Source organism: Culex quinquefasciatus, chromosome 2, assembly GCF_015732765.1.
Source record: "Culex quinquefasciatus strain JHB chromosome 2, VPISU_Cqui_1.0_pri_paternal, whole genome shotgun sequence".
NCBI lineage: Eukaryota > Metazoa > Arthropoda > Insecta > Diptera > Culicidae > Culex > Culex quinquefasciatus.
Genome location: NC_051862.1, coordinates 23,715,618 through 23,733,788, shown reverse-complemented (window position 1 = coordinate 23,733,788; position 18,171 = coordinate 23,715,618). Strand labels below are relative to the sequence as shown.

Below are 18,171 nucleotides of genomic sequence, written 5' to 3'. Positions count from 1 at the left end.
GTTGCAGAACCTGCGAATCAAGATGCTGCGTGAAGAAATCGGTCTACTACCGGATCACGTCGAGGAGGAGTAATGGAAGACGACGAAGATCAGATCACAGTAGACTACGAATAGGGGAGTCGGAGGTGTAATGGGACGACAGTCCAAAATAAAATTCATTCTATTGCAAACACTCAACTGAAGTAGTTCGGTCTCTGGCTAATCTCCCAAAAGTTTTAAAAAAATCATTTTTCAAAGTAACTTGCAAAAGCTATGAGAAAAAGTGAAACCAATCCTGGATGTCTATGGCTCATTTTGAAGTGCTTCAAAAGACCTTTCGAATGCATCTAAGAGAGTTGGAATTGATGAAGTTTTACTGAAATGCGAGCAATTTTAAGTTTTTTCATGTTTTTTGGACCTCAAACTTCAATGCCCGTTTTACCCCACTTTCCTTTGTCGTAGAGGGTCCATATTTGGCATGAGTTCATCTCATGTATAGACAAACAAACGCTGAAAGTTTCATCCAAATCGGAGCACCTTGATATGACCTCTAGAACAAACCGAGCAATATTTACAAAAACTGCCTCTGAAGTTAAGTTTTCAAGTTTTTCATTTTTTCAGTTTTAAGTTTTGATGTTCATATTTTCATATTTAGTTTTTATGTTTTTATGTTTTTTTTTATGTTTTTATGTTTTTATATTTTTGTTTTTATGTTTTTATGTTTTTTGTTTTTATGTTTTTTTTTTGTTTTTATGTTTTTTTTTGTTTTTATGTTCATATGTTTTTATGTTATTAGTTCATTCCGTTCGCAGAATCTGTTTGAAATTTGTTGGTACTCTTGCCGAATAAAAGAAAACTGTTAATTGCAACTTTTTTATTGTCAATGTTTAAACAGTTCAAATAACGATTTTTAAAGTTCAAAAAGTAGTCAAATCAATAAGAACATCACCTCTCCTCAAGCTCGCCTAATCTTCAAACAGACCGGGAACAACCTCGTCACCACGCATACGCAGCAGGTTGGCCCGATAACGCTTTTCGTTCTGCTCCTCAACAAAATCATCCAGTCGTTCGAAGTATGCCCTCACCATGCGGCCGAACATCTCTCCCGGGTGATGACCTTCACTGGCCATCAGTTGCACGATGCGCTGAAACTTGACCAGACCGGCGGTCATGTCAAAAGACATGCGCTCCAACCCAAGCAAGCCTTCCTCCACTTTCGGTGACTTTGGGCGAACCTCGCGGTAGGCTGCGCGCCATTTTGCTCCTTCCGGTCCGCTATCACACACAACGCACCTGCACTGAGCTTGGACTTCATTGCCGGGACGCCACCACGTGTGTCCGTACGTGGTGAAAATCTGGTCCCCCGTTTTGATCGGGCGAATCACGAACATTTTGAACGATCCGGCGTGGATAATTGTGATCACATTTGGGTCGCACGAGTGTTTGAAGACGTTGGAAATCACAGGCAAAGTTCCCAGCTCTTTGGACGTGGCAACCATCGTCATGGTTACGAGGCCGTGGGTCACCAGACAGCGAAGGAAAAAGTCGCGCTGAGCTTCGGTGCGGATGATCGATTGAACCAGCGGGTTCTTCAAGAAAATTACGCTGTAAATGGCAGCGTACAGCTTCGTGACCTGGTTCGATACGGAATTGCTTTCTGGCTTGGCTTGGTGCAGAACCTTGAACATTTCCAGTGGGTTCGGGTTGGTCAAATCCGCATCGAGAGGGTTGGAACCGACGGCGGCATTGGGCAAGCAATACTCCATCATTTTGTCGATGTTGTCGTTGAACGCCGTAAGCCCGTAAAAGAACAGTTTAGCAGTCATCAGCACATTCGTGTAGGTCACACTCCACAGTTTCGTAGCGATGCTGCACTCGAATCGATGAACGGTTCGAAAGTCTTCCTTGCGGCACTCCTCACCACAGTACATGACCGTGACACAGCCGGGACACGGAATCAAATTCTGCTTAAACGACGAACTGCAGTGGGCACAATAGGAATTACTCTTTTTGAACAAGACAGCACACAGCTCAATCTTCTCGTTCAGAATAACGTCCCCCGTGTTGAACTCTCGCTCAGCCACCAAAGTGTCTTCGTTGCCGTCCGACTGCCGCATGGCGATTCCCTTGGCCAGGAAGGGAATCTTCGGGTTAACTTCAACGTTGATGTCTGCCAACGGGTGCGGAACCGTACCGTGGGACAGTCCGTAGCCAATCTCTCGCTTACAGTTGACCTCCCGGGCCAACAGTTTCGGCATGAGCCTTTCCGGGTAGTTGTGCGCCTTGGCCAAGTCAATGTTGTACAGCGCAAACTCGTACTCGTCTTGGGCGTAGTAGACAGCAGATCTGCGAAAAACCCAAACTTTAAAATCTCCCTCATCTTAGTCCACAAACTCACCGATTGCCGTACGCCAGGCCCACCAGTTCTGAGTCGGCTCGCGCGTAGCAAAGGCTCCTGTTGTACTGGCCAAGTGCCGTATCATACTGCCGCCGCGAATAGGCGCGATTTCCGGCCGCGCGATACCTTTCCGCCCGCTCGTTGTTCTTGCCCAGTTCCGCAATGTTGAGAAGCCGCTGGTGGCGGATCGCAAAGGCCCGGTACACCGAAACGTCCATTACGTCCCGGAGGTGACGCGGAATCTCCCGCGCAAGCCGCCGCCGGAGCTCGTCCATGGGTGAGTTGATTCGGTTCATTTTGGGATTTATGGATATTCTCGGACAGGAGTAATTACGGATATTCTTGAGAAAGCAAACTTCCGGCACGCAATTTACTGAATCCGAGTCGACTGCTTGTGTTGCTTGTTTGGGATATTTTGGCGCCAAAAAAACGGCAGTAAACAAGTACACACTCGGTAAAAGTTGTTCAAATTTGATTGATTGTGAGTCCTGTCAAAGTACACTCTAATCGGCACATTCTTACACGAAAATCTAAAATACTCAGTTATTTTGATTTCCATCGGTTTTGTCAAAATTTAAAATGTTAGTTCTTATAAATAAATAATCCAATCAATTAAATATCGGATTCAAAAACACGTAAGTTTAACAATTTAAAAATTTAAATGCGTCAATTTTCAATCAATTTAAAAAAATAAAAAAATAATAGTTGAACTTAAAACTATCAAAATTCTTTAGCTTTTTAACCTTAAAATTTAAAAATTCTTAAATGCTTTAGTTCTTTATTGCTTCAATTCTTAAATTTTCCTTGAATTGGGTCCTAAAATCAAGCTTAGATTGCTGATATTATTGTTTACAGCGATAAAGATTATTTTTCTGTGTACAATGACCCTTTGTACGACCACAAACAGTTTAAAATAGAATTTTAAATCAATTTTGAAAAATTATCCTCGCGGTCCTTCTTGACAGAAAAGCTCCTACTTTACAGCTCGTTCCAAGGGGACCATAGTTGATCCATCGAAAAAATGTTGTCTTGTCATTTTTTTTTTTGCACTAAAATGAAAAAAAAAGTAATCAGAAATGGTTTTTAGTCTTTTTTTTTACCGTTGTACACAAAAAATGACATAGGGCGTTAGTACCCAATTCCATGTTACATTTTAAAATTCCGCATGTTAAATTCTTAAATTCTTAAATTCTTAAATTCTTAAATTCTTAAATTCTTAAATTCTTAAATTCTTAAATTCTTAAATTCTTAAATTCTTAAATTCTTAAATTCCTAAATTCTTAAATTCTTAAATTCTTAAATTCTTAAATTCTTAAATTCTTAAATTCTTAAATTCTTAAATTCTTAAATTCTTAAATTCTTAAATTCTTAAATTCTTAAATTCTTAAATTCTTAAATTCTTAAATTCTTAGATTCTTAAATTCTTAAATTCTTAAATTCTTAAATTCTTAAATTCTTAAATTCTTAAATTCTTAAATTCTTAAATTCTTAAATTCTTAAATTCTTAAATTCTTAAATTCTTAAATCCTTAAATTCTTAAATTCTTAAATTCTTAAATTCTTAAATTCTTAAATTCTTAAATTCTTAAATTCTTAAATTCTTAAATTCTTAAATTCTTAAATCCTTAAATTCTTGCTTAAATTCTTAAATTCGATCTGAATTACCTGTCGGCATTTGAAGAAGGTTTTAAATAATCACTTAGCGCACAAACAAATACCGTGTGGAAAACAAACAACCACCCCGCTCTTTTAGTGTGTTAGTATTTTTTTCGTTCGTCTTATTATCCGTAAATTTACATGAAAGTGTACGTGAGAATTTTCTTTGAGTCATTATGTTCTGCGTGTACACATCAAAAAGAAGCATCAGTCCACAGAAAGCGCGGGAACTTTCTTGGAGCAAAATCATCTTTTGTTCCGGATTGTCCTGGATCTGTGCCAACGCTAGTTCCCCCATCGCTGCACGATAATTTCGTTGAACCTCTAATTTCGACATTCATTCTTGCTTTGGGCATGGAGTCGACACGACAGCAGCTGGACGATTCCGGGGCTCCGGAAGGGAACATCCGCGATGTCCAAGCGGCACCGAAGGTGACCGTTAAAATGGCAGGTGGACAGGAGGAAGGTGGTGAGTTAAAGGAGCTTGGCTTGGAGCTGTTTCAATTTTAAAGAAGCATTTTTCTTGCAGAATCCGAACAGGTTGACGATCTTCCGTTTGGCGATGATTGGACGGAACCTTTCGGAGGACCGACAGTCATGTTCGAGAGCCTCAACAGGCTGGAATTCATTGCGGTCGAGTCTCCGTTGCCGCTGAAGGTCTGCCAGCTGCAGTGTTCGGCCCGGATCTTCTACGCCGGCATGGAGGTTCTGCTGCACAACTGCGGCAGCCTCATGCTGCTGGACGACAGCTTCGTAGCCAGAGTTCGGTTGGTTGACATGGGTTCACTGCAGCAAGCTACCACCTTTTCCGAGGCTGCAAATGCGCTGTACAGGTACAATTTTAACCGTTTTTCGCTTACAACTCTTGACTAATTGTTTGTCTTTAGACAACTCAGCATTACCGAGATCCTCGTGGACAATATGAAAGCGCAGCGGGATCAGTATCGTTCCGAGCTGTTGACCACGTTCAACCGCATCCGGCAGCGAACGATCTCGGACAACGTTTGCGCCGCCGATGCTCGGCAGATCTTCTCCGTCGTTCAAAGCTCGTCGAATCTGGACTACGTTGAGTTGTGCGAGCAGCTTTGCAGCAATGCTTCGATATCGCGGGGATTGCGCGACCAATTAGAAACGCTGCTCCAGATCGAGAAAGAGGTCGGGCAGAGAAACGCGTTCCTTGCGAAGTTTCACGCCAAGTTCACGAATTCTACGCATGAACTAGGCACTGCCCTGCAGGAGTTCCACGAAGCGCTGGTCGCCAGTCGAGTCAAGTCGCTACTGGACATGGCCCCCCACTTTCTTGGGAGCCATCTGAAGGATATCCCCGAGCGGACCGTGTTCCAGATCCACGACAATGACGTCAAGCTGTTTCACGACCTGGACAAGGTTCTGAACAAGAAGATCTTCGCGAAACTGCTTGGCGACCTCGCTAAACGTTGGACAGCGCAGATGAAGTCGTTAAAGCAAGGCAAACAGCTCGTGACCGCGATAAACCCGATCTACTTGTCGCTGTGCCGCAGTTTGGAGGAGCTGATCGTGGAAATCGTCGACAAAACCGACCACAAGCCGGAAGAGTTGCTGCTGAGTGATGACGGTGGATGGTTTCCGATCAAATCCGCGATCATCTGGAAGACTGTGACCGGTTATACCAAGTGTCTCCAGCACGAGTACAAATTCATCTTTCGTCTGCTGAAGCACTACCATCCGGTAACCGGCAGCAAGAAACCCTTCGAATACCAGACTCGGCGATTGCAACAGCAGAACCCACTCGGAATCGCCGAAGAGTTGTACGTGTGGTTCTGCCTACTCGATGACGTCCTCCACCACGCCCTGCCGCAAGCCAGCTTGGCCACTTTCGAGCGAATCCTGCAGGACTTTGTCCAGCTGGTGCGCGACGCAAGTCTCGGGCAGCTGGAGACCATTCGTGTCATTATGCGTAATACGGCTCGCTTTATCATGCAGACGTTCCCGTCATGGACGCTGTGCAATCCGACGAGGACAAGGAGCTACTACAGGCTCAATGGAGTGAGATTAATCAGACGGAATCGGCCTGCATTTTCCGCGATCGGGTTGACGTTTTCAGCGGCTACTGGCAGAATCGATGGGAGATGATTCAGAGAATTCCATCGAAGAATGGCCTTCCGGACGCGGCCACGCGCCGCCGCTGCCGTAAACGTGCGGATTTCATCCGGAAGCGGCAGCTTGCGCTGAAACCGAAACCGCCGGCGGAGTTACCTTCGCAGCCGAGCGTGATCCCAAAACCGCCGAAGGGGCTACCTCCACAGCCGAACGCGATCCCGAAACCGCCGGCGAGAAACCCTCGACAGCCGAGCGCGATTCCGAAACCGCCAGCCGGGTTTCCTCCGCAACCGAACGCGATGCCGAAACCGCCGGCGGGGTTACCACCGCAGCCGATCCCGAAACCGCCGGCGAAGTACCCTCCGCAACCGAACGCGATCCCGGACGTGAAACAAAAAGGGAGTACTCAACACGCAAGACGCGAAGCAGAAGCCACGAAGGAAAAAGCCGAGCTCTACAACGCGGCTGAGCTGTTCGACATATTTACCGAGTACTGGACCAGGTGGAGGAACTGTAAGACCCGCTCGGAACAAGCATTCGTCGTTTCTTATATGAACTTCAAGTATGGAAGATAATGGTCACCAATTGTACTCTGTATTTTGCGAACATCGGTCCTAACCTGTTGACCTAATAAGAAATACAAAGGAGAAGATTCCTACTGTCCAAAAGCATGAAACGTCTTTTTACACTTAAGTTCCCATTCAACCCCGGGATTCGGACTGTGAACTGTAGATCTGCACGAGATGTTAAGTGTTAAGGTGGCATTAGACTATGACAAACTAACTCACCCTTTTTCGCGTTTGACAGTTTGCCAAACTCGAAACTCTGCACTTTCTGACTGTTTCGTTCTGTTGGCGAACAAACAGCGCAGACAAACTGTCAAAATGTGCGAGTTTGTTTGCCGTAGTCTAATACCTCCTTTAAGGGCCTCGTCCAGTTCGGAACCATTGAAGAACGGCCAAAGCGAACATTGAACCCAAGGTTGACAACCGTTCAGTATAATTAAAAGTTTCAAATGAAGTCTTAAATAAGATACGTTTTAGATTTGAATTCAGTTGATTTATTGTGAGAGTGGGTCTCGTGGCGCAGGGGTAGCGGCTTCGGCTGCCGATCCCGATGATGCTATGAGACGCGGGTTCGATTCCCGCCTTATCCACTGAGCTTCTATCGGATGGTGAAGTAAAACGTCGGTCCCGGTTTCTCCTGTCTCGTCAGAGGCGCTGGAGCAGAAATCCCACGTTAGAGGAAGGCCATGCCCCGGGGGGCGTAGTGCCAATAGTTTCGTTTTTTGATTTATTGTGATGTCAGTAACAGTTCAAAGCAAGATTAAGATCGAGATTAAGATGTAAGTTCTTGAAAGAGCCGAGCCGCTTGCGATCGTTGGTTCAAAATAAGTTGCCACCAATCTGCTGCACCTTGGCCCGGTTGCGCTTTGCGTTCTCCGCACAAACCTCATCGAACAGCTTGTCGTAGTAAATCTTCACCGTCTCTCCGAACAGCTTTCCCGGGTGATGGCCGTCACGTGCGAGTATCTGAACCAGCCGTTGAAATTTGATCAAATCTTGCGTTTCGCCTCCACCGATCCATTCGCGCGTTGCCTCCGATGACAATATACGTTTTTTCTCACGCGCGTTGCGCCACTTGGCCCCTTCCGGTCCACGATCGCACACCACGCACTTGCAGTCGAAATCCAACGTGCTGCCATCGTGTTCATCCCACCAGGCGGGAGCATAGCTGGTGAGAATCTGGTCACCCTTTTGGATGGGACGTAGCACGATGATTTTGATTCTTCCGGAATTGACCACGGAGATCACGTTGGGGTCACACGAGTGGTTGATGAGAGACGCGACGGGGGAGAGAATTCCTAGGAAACCGCCCTTTTCATCTACACGATTAATGACCAGCGGTGCGGTCAAGCGGCCGTGAATGAGCAGGCAGCGAAGCATGAAATTACACTGAGCTTCGGTACGGAAGATCGATTGAACCAGCGGGTTCTTCATGAATACCAGATGAAAAGTGGCTGCACTCAGCTTCAACTGATGCTCCACATTGGGAACGCAACGAGATAATGGACCATGCTTTAGTTGAGATTGGTGCCACACCTTGAACACGTCCATCGGTTTCGAGCTGGTCAAATTCAGATTCAGGGGTTTGGAACCGATGCCAGCATTCGGTAGGCAGTACTTCATCATTTGGTCGATGTTGTCGTCGAACGCCGTCAGGCCGTAAAAGAACAGCCTTGCCATGATCATCATATTATTACAGGCCACACCCGACAGTTTTGTGACCACGCTGCATTCGAACCGGTGTATAGCCTGTAAATCCGCCTCGCGACACTTCTCGCCACAGTACATAACTGCGGCACAACCAAGGCACGGAATCAAACTTTTCCAAAAGGTTGACCCACAGTGAGCGCAGCTGATGAAGCTTCGTTCGAACGACACAACGCAGAGATCGCTCTTCTCATCCAGAATTACATCTCCGGTTTTGAAGTCGCGCTCAGCCACCAGACCACGACCCATATCTCCGAACTCCTTCATGCGGATGCCCTTGGCCATGAAGGGTATCTTGGGATTAACATCAACGTTGATGTCCACGACCGGGAGTGGGACAGTTCCTTCCGAGTGTCCACCGGCGAGACGTTCCTTGCAGTTGGCCTCTCGTGCCAACAGCTTTGGCAGCAGCCTTTCCGGATAGTTGCTCTTTCTGGCCAGATCGATGTTGTACAAGGCAAACTCGTACTCTCCCAATTCGTAGTAGATGGCGGATCTGAAAAGAATTTTCATGATCTTCTCAATATTGACATTTATAACAATCGAACCAGTCTTACCGATTGGCGTAGCCGATTCCCAGGTGTTCCGACAGGTTCTCCGCGAAGCAAATGCTCCGGTTGTACGACCACAGCGCGTCGTCAAACCGTTTTTCCAGGTAGTGGCGATTGCCAGCATTACGGAGCCTAGCGGCCGTCGTGTTATCCTTGGGTGCTTCCGGGCCACTGATGAGGGCGTCATGGCGCGCCACAAACTTCCGGTACACCGAAATGTCCGCGCTCCGCCGGTGGCGTGGCATCTCCAAATCCCACCGATCTTGGAGCGCGTGGAACGCGACGTTTTCGACCATTTTCAAACTCGGGGAATAAAAACGGAAAAGATATATTTATGTGTATTTCTTTAGTGAAATTTAGACAAAATTATACTTACTATTTTGTAGAAAAGACGGATTCTTTCTTTATATCTTTTGGCTCCAAATTCAGTTGACACAAACAGTAAAACTGAAGTACACACTTAAACCAAAATACAAAGAAGTTAAGGTTCTTGTCAAATGCACACTGATTTAAATTATCAAAAAAATATGATTTTGATATAATCAACCACGAGTTTTCTAATCGCGGTCAAGAATATTTTAGAGTGCATCAGCATATAATCAGTTCAACTTAGTGAAAATTATCAAACTTTTTAATAAATTAAATTTTACTTAAATTTTGCTTCGATTAAAAAAATTGCATCATAAACAAAAGTAAAAAAATTGTTAAAATTGTTAAAATCTTTCTGAACCGTTTTCAATTGTTACGCTCGATCCTCTGTTTACGTTTTATTTGAGCGCGAACATTTCCGCGAGCCGCGCGCAATCTGGCGCTAGTTTGCCGTCAAGTTTCTCAAGTGTATCCGTATCCACGGCCCCAAACCCCTCTCCCGCAATGGACCCCGCGGCCATCGACGCCCTGCTCCGACGGTTCGACCAGGAGGTGCCACTCTGTCGCCGGAACGCGGACATTGCGCTGTACCGGGACTTTGTCGCGCGCCACGATCAACTCATCAGCGCACCGGAAGTGGCCAAGGACGACGGGATGGCTATCCGGTGCCGGCAGGCTGGGAATCGAGCCTTCTCGTGTTTGCAGTTCGAGCCGGCATTGGGGCAGTACAATCGAAGCATTTGCTTCGCGGAACCCGGATCGGAACAGCTGGGACTCGGCTTCGGTTGTCGGTGAGAGCGAATAGATGGTTCAAATTTTAGGATTATAACATATTTGTTTTTCTCAGATCTGCACTTTATTTTGAGCTGGGAGAGTACGAGTTTGCCTTGTACAACATTGAACTGGCCAAGAGGCACAACTATCCGGAAAAGCTGCTGCCCAAGTTGTTGGCACGAGAGGCCAACTGCAAGGAACGAATCGACGAAGGTCACTCCAAAGGCGCTGTTCCAGTCTCGAAACTGGACATCAACGTTGACGCCAACCGATGCATTCCCATTTTGGCCAATGGAATCGACATGACGCAGTACGAGGACATGGGCCGAGGTTTGGTGGCTGTTCATGACTTCAACGCCGGAGACCTTATCCTGAACGAGAAGATCGAACTTTGCTTTGGATCTTTTGAACGGAGCTACTCCAATTGTGCCCATTGTGGCGCAGAATTCCGCAGTAGTTTGATTCCGTGTCCGGGCTGTGTCGCGTTCATGTACTGTGGCAAGAAGTGCCGCAACGAAGACTTCCGTACCGTTCATCGATTCGAGTGCGCCGTGGCCACCAAACTGAGCAACGTGACCTACGCCAACATGCTGATCACGGCAAGATTGTTCTTTCACGGCTTGACGACGTTCAAGGACAACATCACCGAGTACCTTAACTACTGCTGGTCGTACGCTGCCATCAGTTCCAAACCATTCGATCTGGACTTTCCAAATCCCGACCCTTTGGACGCGTTCAAGGTTCTGCATCATGCCACACCAAACCGCAATCGCACCATGGAGCACCTGTTGAAGCTAAGCGTAGCGGCCTTTCAGCTGGTATTCCTGAAGAACCCACTGGTCGCATCAATGTTCTACACCGCAGCTCACCGTAACGCCATGCTGCGCTGCCTGCTACTTCACGGTCGCGTGTGTTCTTCCTTGGCTCTCAACCAAGAAGACGATCGTGGCGGTTGGCTAGGAGCACTCTCGCCCATCGCCACCCTCGTCAACCATTCGTGTGACCCCAACGCGGCCGCTTTCGTCGATTCCGGAACGATCAAAATCGCCGTACTACGCCCCATCCAAAGAGGTGACCAGATTTCCATCGCCTATCCACCGGTCTGGTGGAACGCCCACGACGGAAGCGAGCAAGCCTTCCTGTGCAAGTGCGTGGTTTGCGGACCGGATGGAGCCCAGTGGCACGAGGCGCACCAGCAGATGAGCCCAATTTCGCCGGAAGCGAAACGCGAGCTTTCCGAGAAGATTGAGGAACAGATTCCGCTTTGCGAAAAATTCCAGCACATGGTTCAGATACTGGCGCGTGATGGCCATCATCCCGGGGAGATGTTTGGCGAAGTGGTGAAGCGGTACCATGATTTGCTGGCCGAAGAGGTTCGACAGCGGAGCGAACAAAGTGACCGAGCTAGGCTGATGCTGCGCGTTAAAGGTGATGTCTTCGGACAACGCAGTGGCTAACTGTATTCGATCGATAAACTGTTAACTGTTCTAAATTTCAGAATGATTTTTGTCATGATCTTAATAAATGAATTGGACCAAGATTGCAGTCTATCGAGAAATTAAAAGTGAGAGTTTGTGCCTTGGTAAGCATCACAGCAACTGCACATAAAGATTAACTCCAAGGCTGTATATCATGGATTAACTCCATGTTGCGATTTGACAGCTCGATACAAATTTTTAAAGGCCAATCGAGAAATTAAAAGTGCAACATGGAGTTAAATTTTCAGGCAAGCTTCTGTGAAGTTTTCAACGACAGCTGGGAAAGTTTTACTCCATGTTACCGGTTCACATCTCACTTTTTAATTTCTGCAAAGGGTAAACCTCGAATACCGTTTAAAAGGATACTTTCAACCCTTTAAATCGGTAACTTTAGTTTTGAGTGTAGGCACGAGCTGTCAAAATTATCATGGCGTAAAACCTAATTAGTGTGCAGTTGTGTCGAAATTCGAAATGTTTGTATTCGATTTATGCGTGTATTACAGTTCGGCGAAAGATCACAGATTTGGCGCCAAAAGTAAAACAAGATAAATCTCTCGATTCACTGTCGGTTCCAGTAAGTTAACTGTTAGTAATTTTCTTTTAAATTGTTACACAAATAGGCAAAATATTAAAATTTTAAATGGTTCCATTACGTTTTCAACCAGCGGCAACAAATAATTCGATGACGCTCCCAAACTTCCCGTTCAAGGCTATCCAAGATCGGTGGGATTTGGAGATGCCGCGCCACCGGCGGAACGCGGACATTTCGGTGTACCGGGAGTTTATGGCGCGCTATGACCCGCTGCTTAGTACAACAGAGGTTGGCAAGGATAACGCCAAGGCCGTTTACCATCGCAAAGTTGGCAATTTTGCCTACTTGGAAAAACGGTTCGACGACGCGCTGTGGTCGTACAACCGGAGCATTTGCTTCGCGGAGAACCTTTCGGAACACCTGGGAATCGGCTACGCCAATCGGTAAGACTGGTTCGATTGTTATAAATGTCAATATTGAGAAGATCATGAAAATTCTTTTCAGATCCGCCATCTACTACGAATTGGGAGAGTACGAGGTTGCGTTGTACAACATCGATCTGGCCAGAAAGAGCAACTATCCGGAAAGGCTGCTGCCAAAGCTGTTGGCACGAGAGGCCAACTGCAAGGAACGCCTCGCCGGTGGACACTCGAAAGGCACTGTCCCACTCCCGGTCGTGGACATCAACGTTGATGTTAATCCCAAGATACCCTTCATGGCCAAGGGCATCCACATGAAGGAGTTCGGAGATATGGGTCGTGGTCTGGTGGCCGAGCGCGACTTCAAAACCGGAGACGTTATTCTGGATGAGAAGAGCGATCTCTGTTCACTGTCGTTTGTACGGAGCTTCGTTGAGTGTGCCCATTGTGGATCCGCTTTTCTAAACAGTTTGATTCCGTGCTCGCTTTGCTTCGCGGTCATGTACTGTGGCGAGAAGTGTCGCGAGGAAGATTTACGGATTACGCACCGGTTCGAATGCAGCGTGGTCACAAAGCTGCTGAATGTGGCCAGTGATAATATGATGATGATGCCAAGGCTGTTCTTTTACGGGCTTACGGCATTCAACGACAACATCGACCAAATGATGAAGTACTGCCTACCGAATGCTGCCGTCGGTTCCAACCCCCTCGAGCTGGACTTCACCCATCCAAATCCGTTGGATGTGTTCAAGGTGTTGCATCAGGCCAAACCAAATCGCAACAACTCCAATCTTGAACACAACTTGAAGCTGAGCGCGACGGCTTTCTACTTGGTCTTCATGAAGAACCCGCTGGTTCAATCGATCTTCCGTACCGAAGCTCAGCGCAATTTCATGCTTCGCTGCCTCTTGATTCACGGTCGCGCGACCTCATCGCTGCTTCTTGGTAGAGAAAACGGAGATGCTGGATTTTTGGCAGCACTGCCCCCCGTCGCGTCTCTCATCAACCACTCGTGTGACCCCAACGTGATCTCCGTGGTCAATTCCGGAAGAATCAAAATCATCGTGCTACGTCCCATCCAAAAGGGTGACCAGATTCTCACCAGCTATGCTCCCGCCTGGTGGGATGAACACGATGGCAGCACGTTGGATTTCGACTGCAAGTGCGTGGTGTGCGATCGTGGACCGGAAGGGGCCAAGTGGCGCAACGCGCGTGAGAAAAAACGTATATTGTCATCCGAAGCAACGCGCGAATGGATCGGTGGAGGCGAAACGCAAGATTTGATCAAATTTCAACGCTTGGTTCAGATACTCGCACGTGACGGCCATCACCCGGGAAAGCTGTTCGGAGAGACGGTGAAGATTTACTACGACAAGCTGTTCGATGAGGTTTGTGCGGAGAACGCAAAGCGCAACCGGGCCAAGGTGCAGCAGATTGGTGGAAACTGATTTTGAACCAACGATCGCAAGCGGTTCGGCTCTTTCAAGAACTTACATCTTAATCTTACTCTGAAATGATACTGACATCACAATAAATATCCTTTCTCTACGGACAGCAGAGCAAACCCAGTCACAAAATATTCTAGCAGAATTCTGCTAGAACGATGGAACATTTCTGATAGAATGCTGTAATATCCAGTTCTGCTAGAAAGTTGTGACTGGGAAGGAGAGGGAGCGATTTCTTTTCTTCACGCTCTCGGGCTTGGCTTGCAAATTTGAAATTTTCCTAGACTGGTGTTCTCACCAATTGTGAACACAGCTTTAAGCTTTGTTTACATAATCGAGAAATTAAAAGTGAGAGTGTATCCGTGCAACATGGAGTTAAACTTTTCGAAGTGTCATGGGAACCTTCACAGCAACTGTACAGAAAGTTTAACTCCATGTTGCACACACTCTTACATACCTTCATTTTCTCGATAAATTAAAAAGAGAGATGTGAGCCGGTAACATGGAGTTAAACTTTCGAAACTGTCATGGTAAACTTCACAGAAGCTTGACAGAAAGTTTAACTCCATGTTGCACTTTTAATTGCTCGATACATACACACGTACACACCCGTTCACGTCTATTTTTCATTAAGCGTCAGTCATGAAGTTTTTCACGCTCTATCGAGAAATTAAAAGTGAGAGTGTGTGCAACATGGAGTTAAACTTTCTATGAAGTTGCTGTGAAGGTTACCATGACACTTTGAAAAGTTTAACTCCATGTTGCACGCGCACTCTCACTTTTAATTTCTCGATAGAGCATTCTACGTGCGTATGTATTGCGTGTACGTACACGAAAATAAAGTGAGGTTAAATTTTGTCAGCCAGCAAAACCAAATGGTGCGCTAGTGTGCGTACGCGAAACGTCATAAAGCTCTATGGGGGAAGAGGGGGGGGGGGGTGGTCTGAGCAAATTTGACAGTGTATCGAGAAATTAAAAAGAGAGATGTGAGCCGGTAACATGGAGTGAAACTTTCGCAGCTGCCATGGTAAACTTCACAGCAGCTTGACAGAAAATTTAACTCCATGTTGTACTTTTAATTTCTCGATAAGAAAGTGTGTGAAGGGAGGAGGGGGGAATATATTTATGTTGATTTGAATATGACGTACCTAATGAATTGTTTTACGAGAATAACTCTTTCGAGATAAATTAGTGGCCCTGAAAAGGGCCGATTTTGTTCCGATATGCAGCTCTCACAGCTCAATTACGTTCTCCACGAACACGACGAGCTAGCTGGATGTCCTTGGGCATGATCGTGACCCGCTTGGCGTGAATCGCGCACAGATTGGTGTCCTCGAACAGCCCGACCAGGTACGCTTCGCAGGCCTCCTGCAGCGCCATCACGGCCGAACTCTGGAAGCGGAGGTCCGTCTTGAAATCCTGGGCCACCTCACGCACTAGCCGCTGGAAGGGCGCCTTACGCAGCAGCAGATCTGTGGACTTCTGATAGCGGCGAATCTCCCGCAGGGCCACCGTTCCCGACCGGAACCGATGGGGCTTCTTCACTCCTCCCGAGGACGGCGCACTCTTACGAGCGGCCTTGGTGGCCAGCTGCTTCCGCGGGGCCTTGCCACCGGTGGACTTTCGGGCAGTTTGCTTTGTACGAGCCATCGTTGACGTTCGACGAGTTGTTGACGATTGGAAAGACGACTAGAGTATAAAAATTTCTGACAGCTGAAAATTTGTTTTATAACTTTTCTTCGCACGCATCAACCAATCACAGAGCAGCACATACTGCTGGAGAGGGAGAAGAGAACGAAAACGACAGAAACGACGCCGCAAAAAAGGGTGGGGGTAATTTTATAAAACAAATTGATAGTTCTACATTTTCACCATTCTACGATCATCACTTGGACCGTCAACACCTCAATTTGAAAGCAGCTCACCATGACTGGACGCGGCAAGGGAGGCAAAGGACTTGGAAAAGGAGGCGCTAAGCGGCATCGCAAGGTGCTTCGTGACAACATCCAGGGTATCACCAAGCCGGCCATCCGTCGACTGGCTCGTCGTGGCGGCGTGAAGCGCATTTCCGGACTTATCTACGAGGAAACGCGCGGTGTGTTGAAGGTGTTCCTGGAGAACGTGATCCGTGATGCGGTCACCTACACCGAGCACGCCAAGCGGAAGACCGTCACGGCCATGGACGTCGTGTACGCCCTGAAGCGCCAGGGACGCACGCTGTACGGATTCGGAGGATAAGCGGATGTTCCGTTCATCATTGAAATTAAACGGCCCTTTTCAGGGCCACTAAATCAATCACGAAAGAGTTGATTCTTCAATCTAAATTCTGCCAAACGATTCTACTTAGTCAAGTTAATTTGGATAAAGGATATCAATTTGAATCGTTTTCCATTTCAAACGCAACGACCGATTCCGTAGACGATTCAAACTGAAAATTCTGTTTCAGAATTCCGACCCCTGAAACAAATTTCAACATGGTGTAGTTAGCGCTAGCTGCAACTGTCATTCTCTCAGAATAAATGTATCTTAATCGGAGCGGACTTTTATTACGTAACGCCAATTCCCTCCCCCCTCACAAAATTGCGTTACGTAACTAACTAACGTTTGTTCTTTTGAAATTACGATGTGAAATCACGATTCTTCTGGTTCATTGAATTCAGGGACCGAAACATATTAAAATCGCAAAGGAAGATTCTAAAAAATTATAAATAATCAAATTGACCTGGTTGGGGTATTGTGCCTGTATTTGAACTATGAATTTTGATAAGAATAACTCTTTCGTAAAATTTCAGTGGCCCTGAAAAGGGCCGTTTCTTGTTGTTTTCCCCTGCCTATTCTCGCGAGCTCGTGTACTTGGTCACCGCCTTCGTTCCCTCCGATACGGCATGCTTGGCCAACTCCCCGGGCAGCAGCAAGCGGACCGCCGTCTGGATCTCGCGGGACGTTACGGTTTGCCGCTTGTTGTAGTGGACCAGCCGGGATGCCTCAGCAGAAATCCGCTCGAACACGTCATTCACGAAGCTGTTCATGATGCTCATGGCCTTGGACGAAATTCCCGTGTCCGGGTGGACCTGCTTCAGCACCTTGTAGATGTAGATCGCGTAACTTTCCTTGCGGGACTTCCTCTTCTTCGTCTTCTCGAGGCCACTGCTTTTGACGATGTTCTTCTTGGAGCGTCCAGCACCGGCCTTCTTCACCGCAGCGGCAACAGTACCAGTAGGCGAGGCCGCGACCGTCTTGACCGCAGCTGACTTTGGTGGCATCTTCTCAGAGACTAGTTCGACGATGTTTGTCCTTCGACGGTTGCGATGGAAATGGCCGAAAATAAATCGTCAGCTTAGTTTTGTTTGTTCAATGCGTCAACGGATGCTCCGCCCCTTTTGCTCGCTTTGCCGTTTCTATGGCATTCGCCATACGTTTTCTTCGTTTTGCGAAATGCCAGTCGCAAAACTATTTAAGCAGCTGTTTGGCCAGTTTAGATTTTATTCTTCTGTGATCATCGTCGAGTGAACTTCGTCACGCAACCAACTCATCTGAAAATGTCTGGACGCGGCAAGGGCGGAAAGGAAAAGGCGAAACCGAAGACGAGTTCTTCTCGCGCTGGGCTGCAGTTCCCAGTCGGTCGGATCCGGCGGTTCCTTCGGAAGGGCAACTACGCCGAACGCATCGGAGCGGGGGCCCCGGTGTACCTGGTGGCCGTGCTGGAGTATCTGGCTGCGGAAATTCTGGAACTCGGAGGAAATGCAGCTCGTGACAACAAGCGGTCCCGAATCATTCCACGCCATCTGCAGCTGGCAATTCGGAATGACGAGGAACTGAACCAGCTGCTCACCGGGGTGACCATTTCCCAAGGCGGTGTGGTCCCGTTCATCCATACCGTTCTGCTGCCGAAGAAAACCCAAGAGAAGAAGCTGGAGGAACCGGCGACGAATAATTAATTCCTGGAGACGGCGTGACGCGCCGGCCTAACAATCTGAATCAAAACCGTCCTTTTCAGGACGAACAAATCTTTCACGAAAGAGTTTTCTTTTCATTCTAAGGTTGTACTGTCATTCAGAAAGCTCATAGAGTTACGTACGTACGTACACGAAAAAGATTGAGGTTAAATTTTATACCTGCCAGCAAATCAAAATGGTGTGCAAGTGCGCGTGAGAGCGGGCTTAGATAACTCTATTTAGATCTTGAAAAACTATTCAAGAGCAACATTTGAAAGGGGCGG

General features: G+C 47.0%; 10 protein-coding genes across 10 annotated transcripts; 6 read left to right on the top strand and 4 right to left on the bottom strand.

The window, feature by feature from the left end:
- Positions 1 to 838: 838 nt before the first annotated feature.
- LOC6048206 lies at positions 839 to 2,801 on the bottom strand. The gene is made up of 2 exons (XM_001865120.2): positions 2,378 to 2,801; positions 839 to 2,325 (listed from the first exon to the last, which is right to left on the bottom strand). The coding sequence occupies exons 1-2, from the start codon at positions 2,671 to 2,673 to the stop codon at positions 945 to 947; spliced, it is 1,677 nt and encodes a 558-aa protein (XP_001865155.2). The 5' UTR covers positions 2,674 to 2,801; the 3' UTR covers positions 839 to 944.
- Positions 2,802 to 4,234: 1,433 nt separating this feature from the next.
- LOC119767191 lies at positions 4,235 to 6,779 on the top strand. Its single transcript, XM_038255198.1, has 3 exons — positions 4,235 to 4,501; positions 4,562 to 4,865; positions 4,920 to 6,779. Exons 1-3 carry the CDS (start codon positions 4,387 to 4,389, stop codon positions 6,142 to 6,144), a joined length of 1,644 nt encoding a protein of 547 aa, XP_038111126.1. The 5' UTR covers positions 4,235 to 4,386; the 3' UTR covers positions 6,145 to 6,779.
- LOC119765932 (extensin-like) lies at positions 6,166 to 6,686 on the top strand. The gene is made up of 2 exons (XM_038250204.1): positions 6,166 to 6,201; positions 6,276 to 6,686. Exons 1-2 carry the CDS (start codon positions 6,166 to 6,168, stop codon positions 6,684 to 6,686), a joined length of 447 nt encoding a protein of 148 aa, XP_038106132.1.
- A 629-nt stretch (positions 6,780 to 7,408) lies between the features above and the next one.
- On the bottom strand, positions 7,409 to 9,382 carry LOC6048205 (SET and MYND domain-containing protein 4). The gene is made up of 3 exons (XM_001865121.2): positions 9,312 to 9,382; positions 8,942 to 9,238; positions 7,409 to 8,880 (listed from the first exon to the last, which is right to left on the bottom strand). Exons 2-3 carry the CDS (start codon positions 9,229 to 9,231, stop codon positions 7,497 to 7,499), a joined length of 1,674 nt encoding a protein of 557 aa, XP_001865156.2. The 5' UTR covers positions 9,232 to 9,238; positions 9,312 to 9,382; the 3' UTR covers positions 7,409 to 7,496.
- Positions 9,383 to 9,699: 317 nt separating this feature from the next.
- LOC6048202 lies at positions 9,700 to 11,618 on the top strand. The gene is made up of 2 exons (XM_001865122.2): positions 9,700 to 10,095; positions 10,152 to 11,618. Exons 1-2 carry the CDS (start codon positions 9,809 to 9,811, stop codon positions 11,533 to 11,535), a joined length of 1,671 nt encoding a protein of 556 aa, XP_001865157.2. The 5' UTR covers positions 9,700 to 9,808; the 3' UTR covers positions 11,536 to 11,618.
- Positions 11,619 to 12,114: 496 nt separating this feature from the next.
- LOC6048203 (SET and MYND domain-containing protein DDB_G0273589) lies at positions 12,115 to 14,025 on the top strand. Its single transcript, XM_038254973.1, has 3 exons — positions 12,115 to 12,130; positions 12,222 to 12,531; positions 12,593 to 14,025. The coding sequence occupies exons 2-3, from the start codon at positions 12,239 to 12,241 to the stop codon at positions 13,953 to 13,955; spliced, it is 1,656 nt and encodes a 551-aa protein (XP_038110901.1). The 5' UTR covers positions 12,115 to 12,130; positions 12,222 to 12,238; the 3' UTR covers positions 13,956 to 14,025.
- Positions 14,026 to 15,191: 1,166 nt separating this feature from the next.
- On the bottom strand, positions 15,192 to 15,617 carry LOC6048204 (histone H3). Its single transcript, XM_001865124.2, has one exon. The coding sequence runs from the start codon at positions 15,600 to 15,602 to the stop codon at positions 15,192 to 15,194; it is 411 nt and encodes a 136-aa protein (XP_001865159.1). The 5' UTR covers positions 15,603 to 15,617.
- A 261-nt stretch (positions 15,618 to 15,878) lies between these two features.
- On the top strand, positions 15,879 to 16,190 carry LOC6054618 (histone H4). The gene has a single exon (XM_038256624.1). It carries the CDS (start codon positions 15,879 to 15,881, stop codon positions 16,188 to 16,190), a length of 312 nt encoding a protein of 103 aa, XP_038112552.1.
- A 589-nt stretch (positions 16,191 to 16,779) lies between these two features.
- On the bottom strand, positions 16,780 to 17,246 carry LOC6054619 (histone H2B). Its single transcript, XM_001870471.2, has one exon. It carries the CDS (start codon positions 17,213 to 17,215, stop codon positions 16,784 to 16,786), a length of 432 nt encoding a protein of 143 aa, XP_001870506.1. The 5' UTR covers positions 17,216 to 17,246; the 3' UTR covers positions 16,780 to 16,783.
- A 245-nt stretch (positions 17,247 to 17,491) lies between these two features.
- Positions 17,492 to 17,940, top strand: LOC6054617 (histone H2A). Its single transcript, XM_001870472.2, has one exon. The coding sequence runs from the start codon at positions 17,492 to 17,494 to the stop codon at positions 17,888 to 17,890; it is 399 nt and encodes a 132-aa protein (XP_001870507.2). The 3' UTR covers positions 17,891 to 17,940.
- The last annotated feature ends 231 nt before the right edge of the window (positions 17,941 to 18,171 follow it).